This window comes from Balaenoptera borealis (assembly GCF_965194805.1).
Source record: "Balaenoptera borealis genome assembly, chromosome: X".
NCBI lineage: Eukaryota > Metazoa > Chordata > Mammalia > Artiodactyla > Balaenopteridae > Balaenoptera > Balaenoptera borealis.
In genome coordinates, this window is record NC_138881.1 from 41,845,980 (window position 1) to 41,864,823 (window position 18,844).

At 37.9% G+C, this 18,844-nt stretch overlaps 1 protein-coding gene across 18 annotated transcripts in view; it reads left to right on the top strand.

The window, feature by feature from the left end:
• Nucleotides 1-18,844, top strand: part of JADE3 (jade family PHD finger 3) — a 150,693-nt gene that overhangs the window by 96,222 nt on the left and 35,627 nt on the right. For all 18 annotated transcript variants that reach the window (XM_082378120.1, XM_082378122.1, XM_082378115.1 and 15 more), the window contains one exon: nucleotides 28-185. In XM_082378120.1, coding sequence (XP_082234246.1) covers nucleotides 28-185 — 158 coding nt within the window. The remainder of the gene's footprint in view (nucleotides 1-27; nucleotides 186-18,844) is intronic.

Below are 18,844 nucleotides of genomic sequence, written 5' to 3' on the forward strand. Positions count from 1 at the left end.
CTCAAGGTGTATTCAATGTCTTCCCAGGTATTCCGGAAGGACCTTATCAGTGCGATGAAACTTCCAGACTCTCACCATATTAATCCTGACAGCTATTACCTCTTTGCGGATACATGGAAGGAAGAATGGGAAAAGGGAGTCCAGGTACCAGCCAGTCCAGACACTGTTCCACAGCCTTCCCTCAGGTATTTTCATGCTTGTATCTTTGATTTAGGGGATGAATGCTCTTATGGTTATCTGTGTGCTGCTTGAGGAGAGACTTTGAGTGGCTAATTAAACATTTATAATGCAAAGTCACATACCATGTTCAGCAATTCACTCGGACCAATGGCAGATTATACCAGGCTAGGATAGGTCAGTAGTTGAAGTCAAGCTCATTTATTTAGGGATAATATATGTACCTATTCACAGGATAAAACTGTTTGAAGTCCAGTCTGAAATTATGATAAGGTTTTGGAGACCAAGATTTCCCAGTCTGATGCAATAATCAGTAACATTTATTAATTAGCTTTTGAAGAGAAGCAGAGCATTAATTACATAACCCCATAATAACCCTATTAATATATAACGCCATGACAAGTTGCTTCATTTTAATAGGGGCTTCATAGTGATAGCATCTGTAAACAGAGGGCCAAAACATACAGAGTTTGTAAAATGCATAAACCCAAATGAAAGGGGAAAACTGGAATAATTGGGTTGACCGTAAGCACACAGCCTTCATTTGCAAAGACTTGAGAAGAAAGTTTAAGTAGGAGAGGACTTTTCTGACAGAGGAAGTAGTAAGTTTAGCTCCTCAAGAGTAATGACTGGTTTTGGAAGCCATTTTTTCTTACTGGTCTTTGTGTTCCCAGTGCTTTGCACAAAGGCCAGCATGAAATAAAATGCTTGGTATAAGTTTGAGTGAGTGAGGGAAGGAAGGAAAGGGAAGGAATAGAATCAGATAAAGGGACTGGTGGGACCTGCTGGTTACTATGAGAAATGGTACATCTCATTGTATAGCTATCTATTTCTAGTACATATTAGGTTCTTAAAGGTTAGAGACCACATTCTTGAATTCTCGGCCCCTAGCATCAGGTTCTTAGGTCTTAGTCATATTCCAGAAATGCTTGTCAAATCACTTCTAAAAACCCAAGCCCAGGCTGTCCCACCCACAGAGAGACTGTCTGTGTTCTGTTAAGGAAAACTTCACAGTCTTGCCCAATACACTTACTGACCCTCACTAGTTCATCATCATTGCCAGCATCCTCCTAGAAATCACAACAGCATCATGAATGAACATAGGAGTCAGGCATTTTCATGTCCTTACTGTCAGTATTTTTATATACTGTTGCAGTAACTGGGGAGCCTAGACTTCCACCTTAAACCAGCAGTAATGATGCATCCCTCTCCCTCCCATCTATCGTACTATCAGAGGAGACTTTCACCACTCCTTAGAGGTAATGAAGACACCTGCTTCCCCCACCCCATGGTATCAGTGGAGGCCACATAGGGAGCAGTAGTAAGGTGCTCTTATCAATCCCAGCAAAGGAGGTATCAGTGGAGGCCTAATGGGAAGCCAGAACTCTCAGCCTCACCCAGTAGTAACAGAGTCCCTGCCCCAGATGTCAACACAGGCCAAATGGTGAACCAAGACATATACAATCACCTGGCAGTGATGAGGTGATATCCCCAGCAACCTGATCTCCATCCAGAGCAGTGTCAGAGGAAGCCAGTCAAAACAAAAGGTTTAAAGAAGATCCAGAGTCTCATAGCATAATCCCCAAAATGTCCAGTCTCCAGTGAAAAAAATCACTCATATCAAAAACTAGGAAGATCTCAACTTGAACAAAGATAATCAGTAGATGCCAGTACCAAGGTGACAGAGATATTAGAATTGTCTAACAAAGATTTAAAAGCAGCCATCATAAAAATGCTTCAGTGAGCAATTATGAGTACACTTAAAGCAAATGAAACAACAGTATCCCCTCTTTCATACCTGATATTGGCAATTTTTATCTCCTTTTTTACTTGCTATAGGTTGGTCATTTTTACTGACCATTTCACAAAGCCATCTTTTTGTTTCATTATCTTTTCTGTTTTTAATTTATTTCTGCTCTTATCTATTACTTCAATTATTTTAGTTGCTTTGGATTTATTTTGCTCTTCTTCTTCTAGTTTCTTGAATTGGGAGCTTAGCTTATTGATTTGAGATGTTTCTTCTTTACAATATGAGCATTTAGTGTTAAAAATTTCCCTCTCATCACTGCTTTAGCTATGTCCCACAAATTTTGGTGTGTTGTATTTTTATTTCGTTCACTTTAGTGTATTTTTTCCTTTGAGACTTCTTTCACCTTCTTCTTTTTTTCCCTTGGGACTTCTTTTATTTAAAAGTGTGGTTTTTACTTTATTTGGATATTTTCTTATCTCTCTATTACTGATTTCTAGTTTTGATTCCATTGTATTAGAGAACACTCTGTATAATTCCAATTTGTTTCAATTTGTTGAGGTTTATTTTATGACCCAGGATACAGTCTATCATGGTACATGTTCCGTGGGTGCTTGAAAACAATGCCTGTGCTGCTGCTGCTGAGTGGAATACTCTGTAAATGTCAGTTCAATCCTGTTAGTTGATGGTGTTGAGTTCTTCTATATCTGGGTGATTTTCTGTCCTGTCACTTACTGACAGAGGTTGAAGTCTCCAGCTATAATCGGGGAATTGTGTTTTTCTCCTTTCAGTTCAATCAGTTTTTGTTTCAAATATTTTGCAGCCCTGTTGTTTGGTGCACATACATTTACTATTGCTATGTTTTGTTGGTGGATTGATCCTTTCTTCATTACGTAATATTCCTCCCCGTCTCTGGTAATTTTCTTTGCTATGAAGGCTACTTAATCTGATATTAATGTTGTCACTCTTGCTTTCTTTTGAGAAATGTTTGCATTGTATATCTTTCTCCATTATTTTAGTTTTGACCTACTTATATGCTTATATTTTAAGTGTGTTTTTGGTAGATAGCATATATTTGGATCATGTTTTTTAATCCATTCTGCCAACCTCTGACTTTTAATGGGTTTAGACCATTTACACTTAATGTAATTATTGATATGTTAGGGCTTAAGTCTGCCATTTTATTTTATTATGTGTGTATGTGTGTGTTCTCTGTTTTTTATTTCTCTCTTTTCTTTTTCCTGCCTTCCTGATGGTTACCTGAACAAATTACCACAACTTACCCAGTGTGAAATAATCATTTGAAGAGCCCCATAACTATTAATGAAATTGAATTTGTAATTAAAAACTCTCCCTAAAAATACCTCCAGGCCCAGATGCTTTCACTGGAACATTCTTCCAAACATTTAAAGAAATAAAAAGTGATGATACTGGAAGAGAAATCTGAATCAAACTACATGTAGTTATAGAATAAATAGTTGACCATGGGAACGTGGATACACTGTTGCAGTTTGAGAGGAACTAGATATGCAGCTAGAGGAACTTAATGAAGGCAAACTTATGGACATAAAGAAAGTGATTGTGATGAAAAGAATGAAGATGCCCCAGAGAAAATGATGCCAGAAAAAAACTGCACATTAATGGAACTCTCAGAAAATTTTTCAACAGTCAAAGCACAAAAGACAAATGTTGGAAACTGATCCAAGTTCATAAAGGAGTATGACAACTTGCCAAGACATAGAAAAGGTGCTTGCTCTGTGTCATAAATTTTGTAATTAAAAGAAGGAGTCAAGCACTGTACTCTTGATAAGTTTTTACAAAGAGATAAAAGAGTTTAAATTCTCAGTGTTTCAAATTGTAGTGTATTAAATACATATTGGTTTTACTATTTTTTATTTCCCTATATAGTTATAGCCAACAGTAAGAGAGTAAAAGGCTTTGACAAAAATTTTAAAGGTCACTGAACAATCACAGTTTTCCCCATTGATTATTAAGGTTGCTTTTCACAGCTTCAGTTTGCACAGTCATTTTTACAGTACAGTACCACTGTGCAAAGCGAGGACTACCTGCTTTAGTGACAGCACATCAGTGGTTTTTTTGGAAGTGGCCAGTGGAGCAGGAGGGTACAAGGAAACTTTTAGAGGTAATGGATATATTTATTATCTTGGTTGTAGTTCTGGTTGCACAAATTTATATGTGTGTCGGAACTTGTTAATTTGTACATTTTAAATATATGCAGCTTAATATGTCATTTTTACCTCAATAATGTTAATAAAAGTATCATCCATATATGTAATTATAAATATATATTTAAATATATAAACAATCATCACAAATAAAGGAGTGTATAGATGGTAATAAAATGTGGTAGTGGGCACATGAAGGCACAACAGTATGTGATTAGAAGAGAAAAGGAAGAAAGACAACAAATGTGACTATAAGCTACCCAAGAGCAGAACCCTTACTGTCAAATAGTAGGTTTTCAATATACATTTACTATTGTAAGGAGAATAGGACGAAGGAAGGAAAGAGGAAAGCGGGTGGGTGTTAGGAAAGAAAATTAGCAAACAACCAAAAGATATTATAGTTGACCCTTGAACCACATGAGTTTGAACTGTGCAGGTCCACTTATATGTGGATTTTTTTCAATAGTAAATACTACAGTACTACACAGTCTGTGGGTGGTTGAATCCACAGATCCAGAACCACAGATATGGAGGGCCAACTGTAAATTATATGTGAATTTTTGACTGCATGAAGTGTCAGTGCCCATTACCCCTGTCTTGTTCAAAGATCAACTGTACATTCCTACCAGCATTGTATGAGGATTCCATTTTCTCCGCATCCTAACGAACACTTGTTATTGTCTGTATTTTTTATTGTAGCCATCCTAGTAGGTATGACGTATATCTCATTGTGGTTTTGATTTGCATTTGCTTGATGGCTAATGATGTTGAGCATCTTTTCTTCATGTGCTTATTAGCCAGTTGTATATTCTTTTTGGAAGAGAGCTTTTCTACTTTATTACAAAGAGAAGAAGCCTTTATGTGGTCAGAAAAATACAAGGTTGATCTTTTTTCCCTTCCTGTGAAACACTACTGTTCAAACTGCAAAGTGAATCATCTCAGTTCACCTCTTTATGTTCTATCACATTCACTTTGGAATGGCTGCCTTCGGCTGCTGAAAATCTAACCCTTTAGTGAAAAGGGTAACAAAGTCCCCTGACCAGCAGTTCTAGTACATCCCATTTTTACTTGGTGCTTCGATGCATACCTCCTATATATATCTCTTCTTTGGAGAAATTATTCACATCTTTTGCCCATTAGAAAAATTGGGCTATTTGTCTTTTTATTGTTGAATTGTAAACGTTCTTTACATAGTCTAGATACAGGGGTTTTAAAAAAATATTTATCTATTTATTTATTTGGCTGCACCGGATCTTAGTTGTGGCACGCGGGATTTTCGTTGCCCCGTTCAGGATCTTTAGTTGCGGCATGTGGGATCTTTTAGTTGCGGCATGCAGGCTCTTAGTGGCAGCATATGGGATCTAGTTCCCTGACCAGGGATCGAACCCAGGCCCCCTGCCTTAGGAGTGCAGAGTCTTAACCACTGGACCACCAGGGAGGTCCCTAGATACAGGTTTTTTATCAGATATATGATTTGCAAATCATTTCTCCCTTTCTGTGGGTTGTCTTTTCACTACATTGATGGTGTCCTTTGAGGCACAAAAGTTTTTAATTTTGATGAAGTTCAGTTTATCTATTTTTTTTCTTTTGGTTGCTTGTCCTTTTGGTGTCATATCTAAGAAATCATTGCCTAAACCAAGATCGTGAAGTTTTATACCTATGTTTTCTCCTAAGAATTCTGTAGTTTTATAAAACTCTTACATTTGGGTCTTTGATCCATTTAAGTTAATTTTTGTGTATGGCATGAGGTGTTAGGGGTCTAACTTCATTCTTTTGCTTGTGGATATCCATGTGTCCCAGCTCCATCTGTTGAGCAGCTCCTGTTTTGAAAGCAATGGACACTATATTATCCCAACCTTACCCACCTTGGTTCCACCAGGCTGCTATGAAAGAAAACATAGTTCTTGAATCACCAAGAAATCTCAGTTCCATCTTTTTAAATCTCCTTTCACAAATCTACTAAGGTGACTTTTCAAAAGTTTTTCCTACTTTGAACTGAGATGCTAATTTCTCTACTTCATGCTTCACTCTGTCCAAATATGTTACTTTTTCCCACTATATGGGAAAATACCATATATGTTCCTTTTTTATTGGTTAATTTTACAACTTTTTATGTTAGTGTTTCTTTTTTATATCTTTGTTGGGTTTTTTTCATAGATTACAAACTTTGTAGAAGTTAAGGAGGTGCCTGGTAAAAGTTTGGTTATTTACACTATTGAGAGAATACTTAGTTTTTGAAATTAAAAGATGTATAGCTTTATTCTTAAAAGCCACAAATAAAAGTATTTTCTTCTGACATAACTGCCAAATCTAAACAAATGTAAATGTTTCATAGCAAACCCTTGCAACGATTGCTTTCAGATTTAAAATAACGATAGTGTATTACCTTCATATAAAAATAAATGTTCACTAATAATTATTCAATTGTAAAAATTCTTCCTGCCTTCCAAATTTGAAAAATTGTCAGTGTGCATTAAAAGCATGATGACATTCCTTGATTTTGTGATAAATTTTTTTTTAATTTATTTTATTTTTGGCTGCGTTGGGTCTTTGTTACTGCACACGGGTTTTCTCTAGTTGGGGCAATCAGGGGCTACTCTTCGTTGCGGTGTGCAGGCTTCTCATTGTGGTGGCTTCTCTTGTTGCGGAGCATGGGCTCTAGGCGCGTGGGCTTCAGTAGTTGTGGCGCATGAGCTTAGTAGTTGCTCGCGGGCTCTAGAGCGCAGACTCAGTAGTTGTGGCACACGGGCTTAGTTGCTCCATGGCACGTGGGATATTCCTGGACCAGGGCTCGAACCCATGTCCCTTGCATTGGCAGGCGGCTTCTTAACCACTGTGCCACCAGGGAAACCTGTGCTAAATATTTTTAATAAAGAATGTTATAGCAGTTCACAATAGCATATGAAAAGTATCAGAATGTAAAAACAAAAATCTTTTAATATATTATTTTGGGTTGACTCCTCCGTGTTAGTTTTAGTAAAATTAAAACCTCATTGGTTAGTTATTTTCTACTGATGGATATCTCTGGAGAAAATATTCTAAAATATAAATCTGTTAGAGAAATTTAGGAATGAATCTAATGTAACAAAATAGTTACTTAAGTGGAAACATACATGAAAATATTGGGAAATAATTTTTTACCATTATATATGTATTAGTCAGGATAGGCCAACTGCTATAACAAACATCTCCGGAAGTCTCAGCAACTTAACACAGTGAAGGTTTTATTTTTTGCACATGTCTCATTCCAGTGTGGGTTTGGGATGTGGGTCATCTCTGCCCGACATAGGCATTCAGGGACTCAGGCTCTTTTTATGAGTGACTCCTCTGTCTGCCAGATCTTTTCCCACTCCCTTTTCCACCCCCAAACTTCTAAATCCAGTCTGCAGGAAAAGAAAAGGCAGCATGGAGGGTTATACAGGTAGATTTGGAGGGGGGCTAGGTTTTGAAGTGGATTATCCACACATATGCCATTAGCCAGAACTCATTCACATGGCCCACCTAACTGCAAAGGATACTGGGGAATGCAGTCTTGCTATGTGCCTAGATGGAAAAAGAAACATGGTTTGGTGAACACATTAGCATTTCTCTGTTACTCCTTGGCAGTGGTATTACGAACTCAAAGCTGCATGAGCACAAGAACCTTACTGATTTCTTTTTTAACATTTTTATTGGAGTATAATTGCTTTACACTGGTGTGTTAGTCTCTGCTGTATAAAAAAATGAATCAGCTATACATATACATATATCCCCATATCCCCCTCCTTCTTGTGTCTCCCTCCCACCCTCCCTATCCCACCCCTCTAGGTGGTCACAAAGCCCCGAGCTGATCTCCCTGTGTGATGCAGCTGCTTCCCACTAGCTATCTGTTTTACATTTAGTAGTGTATATATGTCAATGCCACTCTCTCACTTCATCCCAGCTTACCCTTCTCCCTTCCCATGTCCTCAAGCCCATTCTCTACATCTGCGTCTTTATTCCTGTCCTGCCCCTACGTTCTTCAGAACCATTTTTCTTTTCTTAGATTCCATATATATGTGTTAGCATACGGTATTTGTTTTTCTCTTTCTGACTTACTTCATTCTGCATGACAGACGCTAGGTCCATCCACCTCACTACAAATAACTCAATTTCATTTCCTTTTATGGCTGAATAATATTCCATTGTATATATGTGCCACATCTTCTTTATCCATTCATCTGTCGATGGACACTTAGGTTGCTTCCATGTCCTGGCTATTGTAAATAGTGCTGCAATGAACATTGTGGTACATGACTCTTTTTGAATTATGGTTTTCTCAGGGTATATGCCCAGTAGTGGGATTGCTGGGTCATATGATAGTTCTATTTTTAGTTTTTTAAGGAACCTCCATACTGTTCTCCATAATGGCTGTATCCATTTACATTCCCACCAACAGTGCAAGAGGGTTCTCTTTTCTCCACACCCTCTCCAGCATTTATTGTTTGTAGATTTTTTGATGATGGCCATTCTGACTGGTGTGAGGTGATACCTCACTGGAGTTTTGATTTCATTTCTCTAATGATTAGTGATGTTGAGCATCCTTTCATGTGTTTGTTGGCAATCTATCTTCTTTAGAGAAATGGCTATTTAGGTCTTCTGCCCATTATTGGATTGGCTTGTTTGTTTTTTTTGATATTGAGCTGCATGAGCTGCTTGTATATTTTGGAGATTAATACTTTGTCAGTTGCTTCATTTGCCTATTTTCTCCCATTCTGAGGGTTGTCTTCTCATCTTGTTTATGGTTTCCTTTGCTGTGCAAAAGCTTTGAAGTTTCATTAGGTCCCATTTGTTTATTTTTGTTTTTATTTCCATTTCTCTAGGAGGTGGGTCAAAAAGGATCTTGCTGTGATATGTGTCATAGAGTGTTCTGCCTATGTTTTCCTCTAAGAGTTTGATAGTGTCTGGCCTTACATTTAGGTCTTTAATCCATTTTGAGTTTATTTTTGTGTATGGTGTTAGGGAGTGTTCTAATTTCATTCTTTTACATGTAGCTGTCCAGATTTCCCAGCACCACTTACTGAAGAGGCTGTCTTTTCTCCATTGTATATTCTTGCCTCCTTTATCAAAGATAAGGTGACTATATGTGCATGGGTTTATCTCTGGGCTTTCTGTCCTGTTCCATTGATCTGTATTTCTGGTTTTGTGCCAGTACCATACTGTCTTGATTAGTGTAGCTTTGTAGTATAGTCTGAAGTCTGGGAGCCTCATTCCTCTAGCTCCGTTTTTCTTTCTCAGGATTGGTTTGGCTGTTCGGGGTCTTTTGTGTTTCCATAAAAAATTGTGAAATTTTTTGTTCTAGTTCAGTGAAAAATGCCATTGGTAGTTTGATAGGGATTGCATTGAATCTGTAGATTGCTTTGGGTGGTATAGTCATTTTCACAATGTTGATTCTTCCAATCCAAGAACATGGTATATCTCTCCATCTGTTTGTATCATCTTTAATTTCTTTCAGCCACGTCTTATAGTTTTCTGCATACAGGTCTTTTGTCTCCTTAGGTAGGTTTATTCCTAGGTATTTTATTCTTTTTGTTGCAATGGTAAATGGGAGTGTTTCCTTAATTTCTTTCTCAGATTTTTCATCATTAGTGTATAGGAATGCAAGAGATTTCTGTGCATTAATTTTGTATCCTGCAACTTTATCACATTCATTGATTAGCTCTAGTAGTTTTCTGGTAGAGTCTTTAGGATTCTCTATGTATATTATCATGTCATCTGCAAACAGTGACAGCTTTCCTTTTTCTTTTCTGATTTGGATTCCTTTTATTTCTTTTTCTTCCCTGATTGCTGTGGCTGAAACTTCCAAAACTATGTTGAAAAATAGTGGTGAGAGTGGGCACCTTGTCTTGTTCCTGATCTTAGTGGAAATGGTTTCAGTTTTACACCATTGAGAACGATGTTGGCTGTGGGTTTGTCATATATGGCCTTTATTGTGTTGAGGTAAGTTCCCTCTGCCTACTTTCTGCAGGGTTTTTATCATAAATGGGTGTTGAATTTTGTCGAAAGCTTTTTCTGCATCTGTTGAGATGATCATATGGTTTTTATCCTTCGATTTGTTAATATGGTGTATTGCATTGATTGATTTGCATATATTGAAGAATCCTTGCATTCCTGGGATAAACCCCACTTGATCATGGTATATGATCCTTTTAATGTGCTGTTGGATTCTGTTTGCTAGTATTTTGTTGAGGATTTTTGCATCTCTGTTCATTAGTGATATTGGCCTTTAGTTTTCTTTCTTTGTGACATCTTTGTCTGGTTTTGGTATCAGGGTGATGGTGGCCTCGTGTAATGAGTTTGGGAGTGTTCCTGCCTCTGCTATATTTTGGAAGAGTTTGAGAAGGATAGGTGTTAGCTCTTCTCTAAATGTTTGATAGAATTCGCCTGTGAATCCATCTGGTCCTGGGCTTTTGTTTGTTGGAAGATTTTAAATCACAGTTTCAATTTCAGTGCTTGTGATTGGTCTGTTTATATTTTCTCTTTCTTCCTGGTTCAGTCTCAGAGTAACCTTACTGATTATTGATTTATTTATTTATTTATTTATTTTGGTTGCGCCTGGTCTTAGTTGTTGCAGGTGGACTCCTTGGTTGCGGCATGTGGGCTCCTTAGTTGTGACAGGTGGGCTCCTTAGTTGCGGCTTGCAGGCTCCTTTAGTTGCAGGTCACTGGCTCCTTAGTTGTGGCATGTGAACTCTTAGTTGCGGCATGCATGTGGGATCTAGTTTTCTGACCATGAATCGAACCCAGGCCCCTTGCATTGGGAGCTTGGAGTCTTAACTGCTGTGCCACCAGGGAAGTCCCAGAACTTTACTGCTTTTATTCACCACTGTAACCCTGTAGTTGATGCTATGATCTGTACTGCCCAGATTCCCATTTAGTCTTAGGACCTGTCCATATGGTCAGGATAGTCTGACTTCTTACCTGGCAGCTCTGGGCTCCAAGAGTGAGTTTTCTAAGTGATAAGAAGTGGAAGGTGGCTCTCCAGCAGCAGCAATTTCATCATCTCTGCCTCCTATGACTCTTCCTCAGACACTGCTTGACCAGGTGGCTTGAGCAAGACCCCAGTCTGGTTACTGAGTCCAGAGAAACTGTGATTAAACACTGCTTCTCTTTCCCTTTCCTCAGCCCTCAGTGTTAACTTTGTAAGAATATAAATATATTTCTTTTTACAAATAAGCCAATGGAGATAGCTTATGGTTACTAACATAGTATTTATAGGCTTAAAACAAATGTACTCGTGGTGATTAAATGTAATTACTGTTATAGACTTTACAAAACCATAGTGGTTCTCAGGCAACACAAAGTAGAGAAGGAATTCCGTGTTTTTTAAAAATTATCAAAAAGGAAACTGAGAATCAGCCTAACACTTGTGTCCTCAACTCCTGCTTTTCCTTCCCACCCTACCTCTCATTTTTAGTCCACTTAATAAATGACATTTAAAAAAAATTTTTTATCTACATTAATCAGGAGGAGACAACACTAACTTTACTGCTTACACAAAACTGTCAGATCCAGAATATGAAAATGTTGATATAAGCCAGATAAATTATTTACATATTCTTTTTTTTAAGCATAATTAGCTTCTGTGCCTCATTTTTTGCAATTTATGAAAATCTAGATGTTTAGCTAACTTCTTTTTGGGGGCAAAGGAGGGAATAAGGGTGCCATTCTTTTTGGAAGCTATATAATTTTAAAATAATATGCAAAGTCCAATATTATGGCAAAAAAGACTGTTACTAGCTCATTTTTACTGTTGTGCTTGAACCTGGATAGAATTTTTTTTTCTAAGAAATCAATGTAAATGAAGTTTGATTATCAGATTTACAAGAAATTTAAAACTACCAAAGCTTTGAAAATACTCACAAGCATTAGATTGTATATCAAACATAAAGAGAAAGTAGAGAATGGAAAAGTCTTACTAAAAATCTAGAAACACTAGTCAAGACAACAAAAACCTCATACTCTTCAAAGCCCAAATCCCCTGAATTTTTTATGTGTAAGCATTGAACTTCAGTCTGTTTTCCCTAGGGGATTACTTGACCCTGTAGTTGAGATCAAAGGAATATTGACACTCATTTTAGGTAACAACATTTTGTTACCAAATTTAGCTGAATTCAAAGCATTGTTGAAAATGTGCAGTTTCTTCTACAGTAAATATAAATGCATTTATGTGTGATAATCCCGCAATTATAATAATTATAATTTTGGTTAAAAAAAAAAAAAGAAGTGGAAGGTGCCAGTCTCAAGGCCTGCACTCAGAAAATGTCACAGTATTACTTCCACCATATTTTATTAGAGCAGTTGCAGAGAGCTCCCAGACTGAAGCAGAGGGAAATAGACCCTACCTCTCAACAGAAGGACTATCAAAGGATTTGTGACTGTCTTCAATCCATCACAATAGTAATATTTGTAATGTTTGTATTTGAGTTACTTGTCTTATTGCCTACAGACAGATTAATCAACCAGCTAGAGAAACTTAAATACTAGTAAAACTAAGCACTTGCTTTTTATTTATTACCTAATCCACAAGATTGTCAAAATGCTTCAGAATTTTATTTCCTAATGAACTTACAGAAGTAATTTTGGATGTATATAAATTAATTGACCTGATTCTTGGGTGCTAAAACTGAAAAGGGGTGAAAAAAGATACAACAGAGTAGGTGGAGCAAATCCTTTTAGAGTTTTTGTTCCAGCTTTCAGGTTAGGTTTTCCTCTCTGTTCCATTATCCTTTCTGCTATTCTCTTGTCCCTTAGTTTAGGGTAGTGTAGTGCATATACGTACGTGGTGATTGAGGGGAGGGGTACAGAGAATTCTGAAATGGAGCCAGCTTGCGCTGTAAGTTACAGTTGTTTAAATAAGCCTTTTCATTACCACAAGGAATTTTTTGAAGTAAGTTCAACAAATAAAGATGATGTTAACCCCATTACATGTTTTTTAGTTAGACCGTGGATGATTTTGATGCTCATCAATGATAAACAAGTTTCAGATAGTTTTTGTTTTGTTTCGTTTTGTGTTCATTTGTATATATATTTTTTAAATTTTATTTATTTATTTATTTATTTATTTATGGCTGTGTTGGGTCTTCGTTTCTGTGCGAGGGCTTTCTCTAGCTGTGGCAAGCGGGGGCCGCTCCTCATCGCGGTGCGCGGGCCTCTCACTGTCGCAGCCTCTCTTGTTGCGGAGCACAGGCTCCAGACGCGCAGGCTCAGCAATTGTGGCTCACGGGGCCAGTTGCTCCGCGGCATGTGGGATCCTCCCAGACCAGGGCTCGAACCCGTGTCACCTGCATTGGCAGGCAGATTCTCAACCACTGCGCCACCAGGGAAGCCCCATTTGTATATTTAAATTAGTTTCTTTCACAGTAAGGTTCCAATGGAAGGAAAGCAATGCTTCATGTTTGGTTAAAAGGAAGCATGCATTATAAGTTATATTACACATAAGTGGTTAATGTTATATTTATCATGTATGTGTATATGATTTTTAAATTGTAGATGAATTATTGATTTACTGTAAAAACAAAAATAATCAGAATACAAATATTAACTGTATAATATATATGCTTATACAACATGTACATATGTATGTACAAATAAATGGGAACATTCTGTAACTTGCTTTTCTCACTTAACAATATATTATCATATACTTCTGAGTCATTAGTGATACTGGAAGAGAGGATGGTTAGATATCCAGAGAGGCCTAGTTCTCCTTGGAATGTAAATGTTGGACTAACTGGGTTATGGAGAGCAGAACTTTCTTCACTAAACTCCAGACTCAAATATGTAACTACCAATGCAATGTTTCCGCTTGGGTGTCCAATAGACATCTCAGACTTAAAGTGTCCCAAACTGAACTAGTGATGTTCTTCCCAAACTAGTTCCACTTGTAATTTTCTACATTTAACTAATAGCAGATTCATTCTTCCTGTTCAGTCTTTCAGGCCAAAATTCCTTGAGTCATCTTTGATTCTTTATTGCCTCATACCCCATATTCAGTATCAAAGGAGATCCCCTTGGTTCTACTTTTCAAAATGTATCAGATTTCATATAGTAAGTCAAAGGAAGAATGGCCCCTAATGATAAATGGGAGCACAAGCCTGCCTCCCACTCCACTGCTATATTTCATCATCATGCTTCTCTCACCTCCCCCACTCTCCTTGCCCCACTCTTCACACACCTCCTTTCCCATTCCATTTTAGGCAGCAGCAGTCTACCATTTTGCTTTCAATTATGAGAATCAATAAAGAGCACTTTTATACACACATTTATCTTATTTAAAGTTTAAAGCAGTCTTTTGGTAGCTTTTCCAGTTACTATTGCTGTATAAATTGTTTTTCCAGTTACTGTTGCCCCCAAACTTAGCATCAAGCAACCATGTTTTTATACTTATAGGTTCTGTGGGTCAGGAATTCAGACAGGGCACAGTGGGGATGGCTAGTCTCTGTTCTACTATGTCTAGGGCCTCATCTAGGAAGACTTGAAGTTTGGGGGTGACTCAGCGGCTGGGGGCTGGAATCATCTAAAGGCTTTCACTAACATGTCTGCCACCTGGGCTGGGATGACATAAAGATTGCACATGGCCTCTCCATTTGGTTTGGCTTCCTCATAGCATGACAACCTCAGCATAGGCAGACTCTCTACAGGCCTCAGGCACAGGGGTCCACATGCATGTGTTCCAGCAAAAAGATGAAGCTGTTTTCCCTTTTATGACCCAGCCTTGCAATTCTCATAGCGTCACTTCTGCTGTATTCTATTGGTGGAAACAGTCACATGCCCTTCCTGGTTCAAAAGGAGGGGAAATAGACTTCACCACTTGATGGGGCAGTGGGAGAGTCACATTGTAGAAGAGCGTGTGGAATTTTTAAAATACCATCTGTCACAGAGGTTGTAACTGTCTTTTGTTTCATAAATGAGGCATGGAGTCTTGTGGAGAAGCGGAGTGGCAAGATTAACAAGGGGCATCTTGGGAAACTACTCCTAGAGATATTATTATAAGGGCCTCCTGTTTAGTTAGCTTCTAAGGCACTTATTTCAAGCCTTTAAAAAATCCATGATGTTGTGGTATTTGTGCAATTTCTATGCTATTCACAGATGATTCTGATCCACTCATTAGGAAATGAAGCATAGTCTCTACCTGTTAAATATTTAGATCAACTGAAGACACACTGAAGACTCACTGTGCATAAGACACTGGAAGAGGCTGTAGGTCGGCTTAGAGTGGTTGCAGCTTCTTTTTTTTTGCCTCCTCAGTGTCACAGGAGTGTTCACATGGGCTAGAAGTAGCTGACCTGCCCTGAGGAACAGGTGGATAGGCTTTCTTTCTATGAGGCTAAACAGGTGTGGTTGTGGGTCCTTTCACCAAAATCAGTCATCCAGAAAGTTACTACAACATTCGTTTACACTCAAGCATCCAAATTGAAAACTGCACTTACTACATTACTCTAACAAAATTGCTCATATCTCTAGGCTTGTGAGCTTTTGCTGATTTGTTCAGTGGTCTGGTGACCATTCAAAGAGTGTCCCTCTACCAAGTGTATAGTGGCCAGAGAAGAAAATCACTGAGGGATGATCCTGGGATTTCCTCCAGCTATAGCAATGTTATGTGTACTTGAAGATGTTAAAGCTGCATTTTACAAAACCCCAAAGTAATATTTTTTCATTTATTCTCATAGACCTTCCCTCTATCGTTATAAGAATTTCTCCTTGTGAGTGCGTATTAACCACCTTTTACCCATGCATTTCCTTGCCTTTGGTATTACTGTTTCGGCCTATAATTTTTTTTATTGTCATAGGCTCAGTCCTTAGATTCAGACCTTTAGTTCAAGATACATATGAAAGATGAGTGAGATAACATCATCATCACTGTTATAAATTTTGCATTGAAATATACACACAGAAAGATAACTAATGCATAACTGTATAACTCAGTTTTCATGAATTAAATACACTTGCTTAACTGACACCCAGATCAAGAAATAGAACATTACCAGGACCCCAGAAGCCCTCCTTCTGCTCCTCCCCACTGACTTCCTTCACCATAGGTGACAGTTTTGCCAGTTTTTAACCTTCATACTGAGACTGGATTGTTTTGTTCATCATTATGGTTGTGAGATTCATCCATGCTATTGCATGAGCATTTCATTAAGTTTCACTTCTGTGTCATATTCCATTGTGTGATATACCACATTTCATTTATCCATTCTGCTTTCGATAGATATTTGGGTTGCTTTCAGTTTTCAGCTATTATAAAAAATGCTAATATGGACATTTTTATACATCTTTTAGGATACATATGTGTACTTTTTTGTTAAGTATATTCCTAGGAGTGGGTTTGCTAGGTCATAAGGTATGCACATGTTCAGCCATAATATCTGCTGCCAAATAGTTTGCCAAAATGATTGTACCAATTCACACTCCCAGCAGCAGTGGTCGATTTGCTCCATTTCCTTACAAGCACTTAGTATCTTCAATTTTTGGTCAGTCTTTTCAAGTTTAGCCATTCTGGCAGGTAATGGTGATTATGATTTCAATTTGCATTTCCGTGTTAACTCATGAGGTCGAGAACCACCATCTGGATAGCCTTATTTGTGAAGTGTCTATTCAGGTTTCTTGCCCAGTTTTTAATTGACTTCTCTGTTGTTTTCTAATTGATTTGTAAAAGTGTATTATACATTGTTGATAAACACGTTTTTCAGTCTCGGAGGTTAATGGCTTTTGTGTCTTATTTAAAATATCTTTGTCTATCCCGAGGTCATAAAGATATTCCCCTTTGTTTTCTTCCAGAAGCTTAATAAATGTATTAGTTTAAATCAAGAACATTTATAGTCTACCTTGTTCCACATAGAATTTGAGGCAATTAAGATGAATAATTAAGCAAAATATTCTTCCTTTTAGAAAAAGATAAATCTTGAAAAAAAATAGATATTCTATAATTACCTCATAAGCCATGCACCAAAAAGTGCAGCATATTTAATCTCATAGTCTCTGGAGAATTCATATGCATGTCTTGTCCTTTTCGGTTGGGTTCATTTCAGTTGGAAGCAGGCCTCTGATAGCAGTTCCCAAATTTTTAGCTTCAATTAATATTTAGAGTTCCACTTTTTTCCTCAAATACTTTGTTGTTGTTGGCTTTTTAAAACTCCATATGGTAGAAAAATTAAAATATGCAAATGTGTGTAGTTATTAACTTTATTCCACATGCATTATTTGGAATCATAAGCATTTGGAAGAATGCTTAGGAGGAAATATTCAATCTAAAATTATAGGGTGGACTATGCCTCTATATATATTTATATGTATTCTTATGAATACATTTATGTTTATGAATCCTTGTACATACATAGTAACCCTAGAAGCTCCAGAGAAACAATTTTCATTATTTTATGATGACACATATATCTATTTCTTTCTCTCTTTTTTATTTTTAATTAATTAATTTCTTTCTTTATTTTTGGCTGCGTTGGGTCTTCCTTGCTGCACGTGGGCTTTCTCTAGTTGCAGAGAGCCGGAGCGACTCTTCATTGCGGTGCGCAGGCTTCTCATTGTGGTGGCTTCACTTTGTTGCGGACCACAGGCTCTAGGCACACGGGCTTCAGTAGCTGTGGCACACGGGCTCAGTAGTTGTGGCTCACAGGCTCTAGAGGCAGGCTCAGTAGATGCGGCACACGGGCTTAGTTGCTTCACAGCATGTGGGATCTTCCCGGACCAGGGCTTGAACCCGTGTCCCCTGCATTGGCAGGTGGATTCTTAACCACTGCGCCACCAGGGAAGTCCCTTTCTCTCTTTTTTATTATAATTTTTTAACATCTTCATTGGAGTATAATTGCTTTACAGTGGTCTGTTAGTTTCTGCTTTATAACAAAGTGAATCAGCTATAGAAATACATATATCCCCATATCCTCTCTCTCTTGCGTCTCCCTCCCACCCTCCCTATCCCATCCCTCCAGATGGTCACAAAGCACCGAGCTGATCTCCCTGTGTTATGCAGCTGCTTCCCACTAGCTATCTGTTTTACATTTGGTAGTATACATAAGTCCATGCCACTCTCTCACTTCGTCCCAGCTTAACCTTCCACCTCCCCATGTCCTCAAGTCCATTCTCTACGTCTGCATCTTTATTCCGGTCCTGCCCCTAGGTTCTTCAGAACTTTTTTTTTTTTTTTTTTTTTTTAGATTCCATATGTATGTGTTAGCATACAGTATTTGTTTTTCTCTTTCTGACTTACTTCACTCTGTATGACAGACTCTAGGTCCATCCACCTCACTACGAGTAACTCAATTTTGTTTCTTTTTATGGCTGAGTAATAGTCCATTGTATATTTGTGCCACATCTTTTTCCATTCATCTCTCGATGGACACTTAGGTTGCTTCCATGTCCTGGCTATTGTAAATAGTGCTGCAATGAACATTTTGGTACATGACTCTTTTTGAATTATGGTTTTCTCAGGGTATATGCCCAGTAGTGGGATTGCTGGGTCGTATGGTAGTTCTATTTTTAGTTTTTTAAGGAACCTCCATACTGTTCTCCATAATGGCTGTATCCATTTACATTCCCACCAACAGTGCAAGAGGGTTCCCTTTTCTCCACACCCTCTCCAGCATTTATTGTTTGTAGATTTTTTGATGATGGCCATTCTGACTGGTGTGAGGTGATACCTCACTGGAGTTTTGATTTGCATTTCTCTAATGATTGTGTGATGTTGAGCATTCTTTCATGTG